This window comes from Poecilia reticulata, chromosome 10, assembly GCF_904066995.2.
Source record: "Poecilia reticulata chromosome 10, P_reticulata-male-v2, whole genome shotgun sequence".
NCBI lineage: Eukaryota > Metazoa > Chordata > Actinopteri > Cyprinodontiformes > Poeciliidae > Poecilia > Poecilia reticulata.
This window is the reverse complement of record NC_088839.1, coordinates 12,812,104-12,824,400: the sequence shown is the minus strand read 5'-3', so window position 1 is coordinate 12,824,400 and position 12,297 is coordinate 12,812,104. Positions and strand designations below refer to the sequence as shown.

The following is a 12,297-nucleotide window of genomic DNA, read 5'->3' as shown; positions in this document are numbered from 1 at the left end:
GATTATGCTCTTCCAAAGTTCATACTTCAAATTCTTCACAGTAGATGGAGGCAACTCGTTCTCTTCAACACAGAAAGTTGTGGCAGATCTCGACAATCTGAAAGTGCTGCAGCTTTCCAAAAACTCATTTGACTTGAATTACATCAGAATCTCCTAAATTGGAGACTATAAATATCCAATATAAGAGCAATAATGTCTGCAAAACTCATATTGAAAGGTTTCCAACTTTCTTTAAGAGATACAAACTCATTTGTGTAAATGCCTGACTCTATCTCTACCGCATAGTCCAGCCACAAAACGGAGGAAGTCTACTTTAGACAAAGCCCTCACCTATGGTCCGGAGACATGAATCATGATAAAATATGCTGACCTTGGTGAGTATAAACAGACCAATAAAGCAAAACTTGGCTTTTTCACTAAACTCTTTCTCTACCAAGATAGACCTGAGCAGGACTTGCATTACAGCAGACGAATCCCCAGTCTGTCTATCGATATGTAAACAAGACACCAAGATGCCTGCTTCTATCCCTGAAAAAGCCGTCCACTTTGTTTCTGTTGAGAAATATGGCCTCAGACTTGATGCAGCTCACTCTCTTCCCTGTCTCTTTGCAACAGGCAATGAATCACTCCAGTGGACACCAAGGGTCACGATGCCAACAGAGCCGCATCATCCGCCAAAACAAAAACTAACACTTTGAGGATATCAAACCAGACATCCTCCTCTCAACGACTAAACCCTAAGATCTTGTTCATGAGGATCAGAAAACCAAGCTCCTGTCACCCCGTCGGCAAGTCAGCAAGGGTTTCGACATAGTCCTTATAGCTCCTCCTAAATTAGAGCTCTCCATATCAGCTAGGGTCTCTCTCAAATATGATCACTTGATTGCTGGAAATCACTGTCTGGTCCTATTCCATAAAAACTGAGACTAGCATCCCTGACCGCTACTCCACAGGTGTTATTCCAGTCCTCCATGCAACATCGAAGATGCATATCAACCATATCCACTTCAAAATGTTCAGAGTTTACAACATCATTCCCTGTTTCTGGGTAGCTATTCAACTTACACCTTGATTCCTGAACCAGGAAACTGTGCTGCAGAGCAGCATTAGTTAGCTAATGCTAGCCCATTGTGTAAGATAATAAACAGGAAAAGAGGATATTCTGTTTCAAATTCAGTACTTGTGATTTTTTTAAATAAACCATACTGTTTATATCTCAGCCTATGAAAGATAGACTTGGTACTCCCTCCCTTCTAACTCTACTGTCTTGGCGGATGAATCATTGTGTTTGTTGCTCAACTCCCAGTGTTTCAGAAGCTATAAAATAAGCCTCTGCTGCCATGCCAGATCTCATGATGAGGTAAATCACTGCGGAAGCTTAAGATGCTGAAGAAAACAAGGCAAACTAGGGAGTGCAGGGACAACTATTATAGTACTGAATGCCTAAAGGGAGGAAAGCTGGCAATTTCCTCAGGCTTTGCCAATAAACTTTTTCCCATGCATTTGAACCAAGCTCAACAGCCCAGCAACACTTGGAGAGCGATTATATACACCAAGTACGCAGCTGAGAAAGAGCTGGACTTTAAAGGGTTTTTGAGGTTGGGTCTATTAATAAATACTCTAAATGACTCCAGTTTCCAAGCAACAAAGTCACTATAGGGTGTCGGCTTGACTGTATTCAGTTTCAGATCACGAGTGGAGAGATCAGTCCTCCATGAAACGTTCCTCAACAGTCTGGCTACACTAATTGCAATAAATGTCCCGTTATTGGCTCATATTGGTGAAAAACAGAATGCAATAAAGAAAAATCAATTCACACAACATATTTGTAGTTTCAAGTTACCGTCTGTGCAGTCAATCAGCTTGTGTACTTCTCATTAAGACTCAGCAAATAAAAGATTTATGTATAAAATGCATTGTCGTTTCCCTTGATGGGAGGTTTTAGAAACCCAGCAATAAAAAAACACTTTGAAAACAATATGTTTATGCACACTGCAATATGAAACTAAAGAAGGATTTAAAAGGACCAAGAGAGCAGGAGTCACAAGAGGGGAAGAAATCAATAGGTTAAACTATTCCTGCATGATAATTGCTCTGAGAACAGCGGTGTCTTTATAGAAGGTAAAGAAGAGAAAGCAAAACTGAGACCTAATAAAGGGCATTTTGATTGCAACTGAGGGAAATGTCAATACTGAAATGTTTCTGAATGAATTTGAAATAATCTCTCTGAGTCGTAAGTTACAGACGTTGACAGATGTAATTAGAGAGAAAGAAATGTGTTTTGATTCTGAGAGAACAGCAAAGCTACGAGCGGTACAATTGATTTGTATTATTTTATGGACAACAAGAAGTACAGGTGTAAGAAGTCGTCTGTTTCTGTCACCCTGCCTCTGCCGTGTTAGATTGCTTTCTGAATTTCAATTCCCCGCATGATAAGGCTAAGCAGAATGTACAGGCCACTTCTGGGAAGTCTGACTGTTATTTCGCCTTTCGTCTGCCAGCTCTGGACCTCCTCATGCACTGAGTACTTTGGACCATCATACAGAAACAAACTTCTACAACTTTGTTTTTCTACATTGATCCAGAACCCGGCTAATAGGAAAAGGCTTGTCTTTGTAACCAGGAGATGTATTTGAGTGAATTCATTCAGCAGGAAGCGATGTGAGGTCATCTCTCACATTGCTAAGAGCAAACGCATTTCTTTAACGAGTTTGCAACACTGTAACTTGGCTTATTCTGCTGCTGGAAGCTTTCTCTCTGGCGCAGGAGGTCTGTTGCTAATTCAAGTTGTAATGGCAAATCATGTTGAAAGCGGCTTGATTGAATACAGGTAAACAGTCCGTATACGTAGAAAAACCACTGGAATGTGCTGGTCATAATCAGCTTAAAGCCATCTACAGCTTGACTGCAGTCACGCTGCCCCAATCTACATGAACAAACCAAAAACTTTATGCAACTAAAATGACTGAGACTAGATGGCCAATTCTTTGCCTTTCTGGGAACTGAAAAAACACATTCTGAGAAAAGATTCATGTGCCGATCAGTAACTCTACCTCTCTGAGCTTTGAGAGTAAATATGATTTATATTAATTGCATTTAAAAAGTATTCATAACTTTTGAACTTGCAGCACTCCAACAATTGGTTTACAGAATTATCTTGAACTAAAGGGCTATTTCTTTGGGTTGTTTTGTTCACATAAGCAGATAAATATAGATTACTCTGCACAAGTAAGAGATGAATTAAAAAACAAACCTTGCTAATGTGCTAAATATAACAACTTAATATTTTTTTTTTATTTATTTATCTATAGGATTCCTGTTTGTCAGAGGGAGGTGGTCTTGAAAGCACCACCACAGAGCGCAAAATAGTTATTTATTTAAGATATAGACCCTGTTTGGTAATAACAATGCTACATGCTGGATCTCAATTTGACATATTCACTCAAACCTTATTTATATTGTGCCTAATTGTGTCTTGAACTTACCAAAGTGCTTCACAAAAGGAAACAAGTAAATACAGAACACAAAAAAACAGAAAGAGCACTAATTAAGAAGCTAGAAAATACAATAAATAAAGAAAATATAAACATACTAAAAGTCAAACAGCATAAATAAATGGGTCTTAAATTTGGCTCTGAACAGAACCAGGTCAGAGATGGCACATAACTCAGCCAGCCGCAGAAAAAGACCACTCCTATCAGACATCTCCAGCAGATATTGACCAGCTATTTCTGCCGGGCTGGTGGGTTTTCATAAACACAGGGCGGTGCAAGGTCACCCAGTGCTATAAAACAAACAGCAACAGTATAAACTGTATCCTAACCTAACCTGAACCCAGAGCCACTGCAGAGATAAAAGGAGTGATGTGTTCATGTTTTTGTGAGTTAAGTCAATAAGTGAGCAGCAGAGTTTTGGCTGATACCGACATCAGGCCTAGAGATAACAAAACCATGGACTGCCTTTTCTGGGTGCATTTAAAGACTGGCTTTACTTTAGACAACAGACAAAATTGAAAAAAATTACTTTTCAAAACAACTGGTTTGTCAAGTTTTACCCCTATATTTTTTGGTAACACTTTATTTGAAGGGGGGTGAATAGGACTGACATGACACCGTCATAAACATGACATAACTCCTGTCATGGACATCAATAAGCCTTCATGAATATTTATGACTGTTGTCATAAAGCGTCATTCGGTAAATTATGACACTTTTAATACAAAGTTGACATTGTTGAAAATGTCTTTGTTATGACAACTTGACATTAACCAAGAAATCATTACTGTTTAAACTTTACCTTTAATAACATAAAGTTACCTCATTTTTAAAGTGCAATCAGTAATACTTTTAGAACAAATTTATATCAGTAATGATTTCTTGGTTAATGTCACGTTGTCATAACAAAGACATTTTCAATAATGTCAACTTTGTATTAAAAGTGTCATAATTTACCAAATGACACTTTATGACAACAGTCATAAATATTCATAAAGGCTTATTCATGTTCATGACAGGAGTTATGTCATGTTTATGACAGTGTCATGTCAGTCCTATTCACCCCCCCTTCAAATAAAGTGTTACCGATTTTTTTTACTACCTGGTTGAAGTGTGCGGGGGGCAAAAAGACCTAGACTGAAACATGACATACTGGGAGCATCAAACTAAATGCGTTTGGTTTCATCATTATTTAGGTCGAGAAATGTTTGAGAAAGCCATAGTTAAAAATCCTTTAAGCACCTGTGGAATTGTTACTGTTGATTGATGGTTTAGAGAATCAAGTCTAATTGTTCTGTACAATTAGACTTGTATAAAACATTATGATTATTAAACAGTATGATAATTTTACTGCCACAGCCAGTAAACAAGTTCTCTAGACAACTGTTCTGATGTAATGGTGCAAATACAATACAAAGAAAGAAGCAAAAATAGAATCAAAAATAAATTAAATATAATAAGAAAAATACAAAAATGTAAATAGAAAAATGCAAATAAAGTCAGTTATATGTATGAAAACAGTAAAAATGATTCTCCTGCTCTTAACTCATCCAGTATCAGATGTTTCACTTTAGCACAATTAATGTCAAAAGCACTTCTTTATTAATATTCATAGTGAGTTCGGTATAAAAGATCTGTCATGTTTTATTCTGTAACTATTCTTCCGTCGTGAATTTTGACTTTCAGATCTACTTTGTTCTTAATTTCTGCTTTCCCTCAACGTCAAAACAATTACATCTTGAATCCTTCTCCTCGCGTACAATAATATTTTTGCTTAAGTTGTCAAGCCAACCAGTCTCAAGTTAATGTCCTTTAAATGGCTCGTTTATTGTTTCCCTTTTACTTTTAGATTGTTCTGCTCAGAGAAACCCGGTTCCCAATATCTTCATTTTCATACTTTTGGTCACCTCAATTTTCTCAGCCATGTTTAACACTGAAAACAACCATTTATAACATTCAAACTCCCTGAAACTTTTTTTTTTACAGTGTTAACATTTATAAGCAAAAAGGGGGCTTGCTCCATTTGCTGAAACACAGCTGATTGCATATTTTCATCCACAAGCACCTGGACTCACTCATTGTGCTGTGCCCTGATTTACATGGCTTAAAATATTTTTAACTGAAATTGAGGAGGAATCAGAAATATGAAGCTAAAAACACCACAGATGGTTTTCATCTACTGTCCAACACCTACTTTGACACATTCTTGGCTTTCCCCTGCAAATTCCTAGTGCTAAGGGAGCTTATCACTCTTCTCCAGTCATAGTTGGTGTTATTGGTGGTTTAACATGATGACCAAGCACCCAAAGGCCCAAGGGCCCTCAAAACACTCTGGCAGTGATAATGGAGGCACCAGAGACCTTGTTTATTTGGGCTTTCCTGCCGAAACCTTCCCACAGGGTGCAGCAGCAGCATTCCTGGCCCCGTCTGAGCTGCTCTCCAGCTGATAGAAGAAAATATTGAAGGTCAGACATCATGAGTTTGCTCCTCCGAGTCCTGAGGTTGAATTCTGAGAACAGCGCTGAGAATATCGGGAGGGGGTAATGTTGGCCAGTAAAAACTCAACCTCCACGATTTGACAGCTCTAATAACACCGAGAGATGAGAGTCAGGTTTCTGGGATGATCCGATCAAGCGATGGTATGCGTACAGAAAACACTCTGCTTTAAGAGAAAAAAATCAGCAGTAGGAAGCAAAGCGTGAGTCCAACATCATCTGGTCCTTCATCTTAGTAAGAAATTTTCATCCTCTTGATACATCTTGTTTTTTTTCTGCTGTGTATCCTCTAAATGGCCAATTTAGCTGTAAAACAACTAAGAAGATAAATGAACCAATTTCCAGCAACAGCTTGCTCCAACTCATCGTCATTTCCTCAAAACTTAATTTCTATAACAGTTCAAAAACCCACATAATTTAAAGCAAAGACTAAGTTTGATATGAAGATGGTAGAAAATGTTTCTAGATGCATCTTGAAGCCCAAAACTTGGTAGCTGACGTGTAAATGATATCGGCTCTACACCTTACGTGACAATGACGTCTGATCTGGCAGGTCTGCGATACACTTTCTCTCAGTCTTCCCTCTGATTTAGATAACAACATGCCCTACTCCTCTAACCTCTGGTGAGCCATTTATCACCCTCAGTGTCTTCCTGTGAGGCTATATTAGAAAAATGTTCCTCTCTTATATAAAGTGCTTTGCCTCCAGGATACACTTCCACATTTTGCTGCATTAAAACCACAAACTTCAATGAAATTCATTGGGATTTCATTTGATAAACCAACTCAAAGCGCAGTAATATTTCTGCTAGAACTGGAAGGATTTAATAATCTGAAAAGAGTGTTTTGTATCTGCTGTTAGTCCTCTTTGCATTGTTAGCGCTGAGTAAAAACCAGAGCAAATAATTGTTTTCACATGTCTTCTAAGTAGTAAATAGAGCCCACCTGTGTGTAATTTAAACTCAGTATAAATAGAGCTGTTCTGGGAAGGCTTCAGAGAAGATTAAAAAACAAAAACAGGCTCATGAAGAGTGAACAACAACCAAGCTTTAAGAGGTTCGCAGAGCTTTGTTTCATCCAAAAATGGAAGGAGTATTTAACAGCAACTAAACCATCAAGACGTGGCTGCCTGCCTAAAATGACAGGATGTGCAGGTAGAATATTCATCAGAGAAGCAGCAAAGATGCCGATTGTAACTCGGGAGGAGCTGCAGAGATTCACAGATGAGGAGGGAGAAACTGGACAACTATTTATCATGTCCTGCAAAAATCTGGGAATAATGAAATGGTGACGAGGATAATAAAAATAAGAAACAAATCACAAGAAGTTGTATCTGTGCTCTGTGGGTCATGAAGTCAACATGTGGTACGACATGTTCTAGTCAAAAGAGACCAGAACTGAAACTTCTGAATTTTATACAAACTTCTGTGTGGTGAAAAATTAACACTTCACCTCACCGTGAACACATTCCCACAGTGAAGCATGGTGGTGGCAGAGTGATGCTTTAGTACTTTTGTGCCACACTGTAACTGACATTATGTTCTTTCCTTCTAGATGTTTTTATTCCTAAATTATAGTCTTGTCAGCTGGGATTATTAGTAGAATATGTTATGAATCTTTATTTTGTTTCTCATACTGAAAAACCAATCTGCATCATAAAACGATCAGAGTCATAACGTCTACTGTAACTAAGGCCTCAGCTCATTTATTTATGTTCTGACTGCATAAATCCCTGTCAGCATGGCAGCTCCGAGATATTAGAAAGGAGCTGGAGTTATGATCTGAACAGCCATATGTTGACTGCCCCCCTCACAGAGCCCTCTCCTGTTCCTTATGAACAGCTGCTAAACAGCAATCACACACGTACAAGTCAACAAAGACATTCAGCAAAACTGCAGACACCCGTAATGTAAAGCAGGGGAGCAAGTCAAAGGGGTAAAGAGAAGGAATGTGTTTTACATTATGTAGCCTTGCATGCCTTTTCCACTGGAGCACAACAATGCCCACATGAATGCAAATCAAACTCCTACTTCTGGAGGATATGAACAGATCTGAACCCTCAACCCACCTCCCATTCCCCCAAATGGGTCTGGTCCAGATCAGTGGGCTCCCCTCCCACTAAATGTGCCTCCAAAAACTGGGCCTATGCGAAACGTACGATCTCTTAAAAGTCCCACAACAAACCCCGCTATAATTTACCCCCCTGACTTTTTTGCAACATCAGTCAGTATCAGCTTCGTTTCTAATAAACAGAACAACAGCATACCTCCCCCTAGTGCCTATCTGCATGCAGACTTGTGACATTTGCTTATAATTGAGTTTCATTCTGTGAGGAACTCCATGCATAATTTATAAAGGCTGTGTTAGTGGTTCCCGAAAAAGATTATTGTTCATTGTTATTGCAAATAATTTTGTTTCAATAATTTCACTAGCTTGAAATTTACACTGATAAAACAAGCTTAATTAATGACAAATCATTGTAACAATCAAACTTGAAATCTAGTTAATATTTCTGAGCAGAAATTCCATAAGTTAGAAAGCTCACTTTTAGCCACACTTTAAAACATACCTACTAAGTTAATTTCATATGCAACTAATTATCAAGCCCTTTTATTCTTAGCTGGTTTATCCATCCATATTACAAAGAAACATTTTTTAATCTTACTTAATACTGAGGTGACGTAAATTGTAAATGTCCTGCTTTTTAGAGACGACTGCCGTAGGCTGAACAAACTCCATTTGACTTTGAACACTGTCACTTATTTTTACCGAGATAGCATTAAACTTTTTAAACTTACTTTAAGAAAACTGTAAACTGTTTCCCTGAAAAGAAAATACATTATCTACTGGAAACTCGGTTTAGCTAAAACTTGCTAGCAGAGCTCGAGTATAGCATTAGCCCTGTTGCTAAACTAGTTAAAGTTGAGTGCAAACTTGAATTCTTGTTCTAACATAAAAGCTTCCTAAATTCAGTTTTTGACAGCTTGGTTGATAATTATTCTCAATTAGGAAAAAAAAGAAAAAAGTAATAAGTGAGCCTTGCTGTACTTTTCTAGTCCGCACAAAAATATATTCATGAGGGTTGTCTGGATTACCTTTTCCAGTTTATGTTTAGGAAAGATTTAATTTTATAATTCACGAACATTACATTTACAAAACAGTACCCTTTAATCAAATACATAACTTTAATGACTAATAATACCTCCCAAAATTCTTATTTAATGTGCAGTCTGACTAAATAAAGAAAAGTTAAACTACTTGCTCAAAATATCCCAAACTTTGTGTCTTTCTGGTGGAGTCGCTCACCTGAGGCGTATGCTATTCCAATCCAAGTCCGGCAGAAAAGCGTGAAATCTGTCTTCATCTCCAGATCTCCGGTCCAGAATTGCAAAGCTTGGTAGGATTTTGTTGTTGTTGTTAATGCAGCTAGAAAGTGTTTGGAAGTGATTTTAATGGATGACAAATTACAAATCCGTAATAGTGAGAGGAGGGAGGCGTGGTGCGCTCAGGTGAACCTCGGTCAGTCTAATGCGTGTAAGAAGAGGACTGCTTCTGTGTCGGAAAACCCGAAGTGCTCAGAGAAAGAAAGGACATGGAAAAAACTTTTTTTTTTTTAAAAAAGGGAAAGAAAAAAGCCTTTTCCTCTTTTGTCAAAAGGATGCACAAGGTACTGAATGAGATTTACAATGATTTCCCTTTCCTTTGCTCGTGACTGGAGCGCACCCACCCACTCAGTTCATAAAACAAGCTGATTTGGAGGAGTGTGGGAGAGAGGAGGTGTGTAAAGAGAGACTGGGGGTAGGAGACGGAGGGGAGTTCACACTAACATCCATGACAAATTTCCTTCCTGCAAAATCCCATCCGTCTCATCCTCTGTGTGTGAAAGACCTGCAGCGGTTACACGTACTGAAGAAAGTAAAGGTCTCATTAAAGCACATTGAGAGCTGTATTGAACCGCTGGTATTGGTTTTATTTTCAGGTTTAAGGTATGTGGAGGAGTCCTGGCACCTGAATAGCTCAGTAGGTTATCCTGATGCTGTGGGAACTGCAGTCAAAGTCACCACAGGAAGTGCCAACAAATGCCCCAATATAGATGGAAGCAAAACACACCACTTCAAGTGTCAGGCAGAGTAAACTCTGCACATAGGCAAGTGTAGTATAAACTTCTTTCTTATACAGGTTTGACCTAAATTAAAGCATGCTTTTGCTAAAAACCAAAACAGCATGTTTTTTTTGTCTTTAGGTTCATCTATCTTCTAATCACCTTCAACCAGCCCCCCTGTCTTTGATAAACAACATAATCCTCACTACATGATGCTGCCACTACCACGTTTCAAAGTTTGGGACGCTGTGTTCAGTGTGATGTGCGGTGTTAGGTTTCCTTCACACACAATGTTTTGGTCCCATCTGAATAAATCCCCTTCTTCCACGTGTTTTATGGCTTTTATTCAAGCAATAACCTTCTCCTTGCCAGTCTCCCATCCATAAAGACCAGATTTGTTTGAGTAAAACGATGATCGTTTCAAGTCTCCTTTCAAGAGTCTTTCAGAGCTGACATGAGCTTCTTTGATTAATGCTGTCATTGACTAACCTGTGACTTTAGTAGTCATGTCTTGGTTTGTAGCTATGTCATACTTTTCCAGTTTAGAGCCGTGGATTAAGCAGTGCTTTGCCAGATGCCGAAATATTTTGATGTTTTTTTTAAGGATTAAAAACTGCTTTAAATAACTTCCCCTTTGGCCTGTCTTTTGTGTTCCTTGGTTCTAATTATGCTGGTTTTGTTACTAAAGTGTTTGCTAACCAACCTGAGACCTCCACAGTTCAGATCTTTTTATTCAGACATCAAACTACTCATATGTAGACTCTGTGTACTAAACAGTTTCTGCACTGGGTTTTATTTAGGTGCATCACTATAGAGGAGACTAATTACATGCAAAACACAGATTTCCTTGTATTGTACAAAATGATAATCTGTTCTTCCATAGCTACCTGCTATTTTGTGAGTTATATTTCTAAAAAAAAAAGCACTTATCAGTTCAGATCAAATTTCAGCGATTACTTAATCTGTTCAGACAAGATGAACACAAATTCTCCCTGAGTTTTGGGAGTGTCTTATTTTATGAAGAACCTGCAGTTATTCATTCAGAGAGTGAGATACAAAGGCGTCTCCAATGAACTGTGTGGAGATCTTCCAGGCTCGTCCAGATCCCGTTAACCCCACTCCACCCACACATCCATCACCTCAGGGGAGTCTTCAGAGTGTAAAGGAATATCTTCAACCGAGAGTGCAGCAGACGGGGCCCCACAGTGAGCTGCTGTCAGCTCTGTTTTATTTCACGGGCAGGGATCTTTGCAAATTGAAAACCAGTGTACGCTCAAGAGTACAAAACAGGGTAGCAGGGTTGTGCACTTTGGAGATGGAGTGTTAGGTGAGGTGCAGCTTGTTCATTAACAGCCAGATCTTGCATAAGCTTCGAGGGACGATCAAACCTCTGGTGGAGAAGAAACAGAATGCAGGTTCAGGCCGGTGTAATCCATCCCACACATCTTTACCGTCCAGTGCCAGGGGTACATGCTGCAAATCAACAAGGTGCTCTATCTCCACTTAAAGACTGGAGACTGTTACAACAAAAATAAAACCACCACTGACCCCAGATTCTTTGCTAACTCTGCCCTCAGAGCCGAGGGAGTCCCTGTCAAACTGCTGCTGACAATGAGACAAAAGAGAACAAAATATTTTCAGAGATGTGAATATGTTGTCATTCTCAGTTATGACGAACACGAAGCGTGTGGAATAACACAGAGCCAGAGGATCACGGTATGTTATTGTGGGCATGTGTTTCCCTCTAGACCCCTTAAGGCAATCCACCTCTGTTCATAAAACACAATGTTGTGATTGAATGGTTGTAATTAAAATGTTTTCCCTGGTTTCAGCCCCGGAGCGCCGTCGGCTTCAGAGGAAAATAAACACCCCGAATTGTGCTGATAGTGGAGCAAAGCTCAGGCCAGGGACTTGCCAAATCTCATTATGGATTTAAAACAGATAATGCTCACGTAAGAACGGTCTCATTAATAAGACACCGCTTACATCCAGACAACGGCAACAAAGCCCCTCATGAAGGACGGCTCGGATGTCTCTGCTGTGTCAGATGAAAAGGTTGGAGTTAAATAATCTCGCCAGCTCCAGAGAGACATCCAAGAACTCAAGGACCCGTCCTTGAAGTGCCAGCACTCCATCCGGCCCATCCTCGGGTCAGGAAACAGACCACAGCTCCGCACAGCAACCACCATAGGAAGGATGTGGAGCA

General features: G+C 39.2%; 1 protein-coding gene across 2 annotated transcripts in view; it reads right to left on the bottom strand.

The window, feature by feature from the left end:
- flt4 (fms related receptor tyrosine kinase 4) overlaps positions 1–9,745 on the bottom strand; it is a 60,680-nt gene extending 50,935 nt beyond the window's left edge. The window contains exon 1 of one of the 2 annotated variants that reach the window (XM_081611395.1): positions 9,296–9,745. In XM_081611395.1, the coding sequence (XP_081467521.1) occupies positions 9,296–9,353 (58 nt within the window). In that variant the 5' untranslated portion in view covers positions 9,354–9,745. The remainder of the gene's footprint in view (positions 1–9,295) is intronic. The other variant, XM_008419919.3, reaches the window with a different exon arrangement.
- Between the last annotated feature and the right edge of the window lie 2,552 nt (positions 9,746–12,297).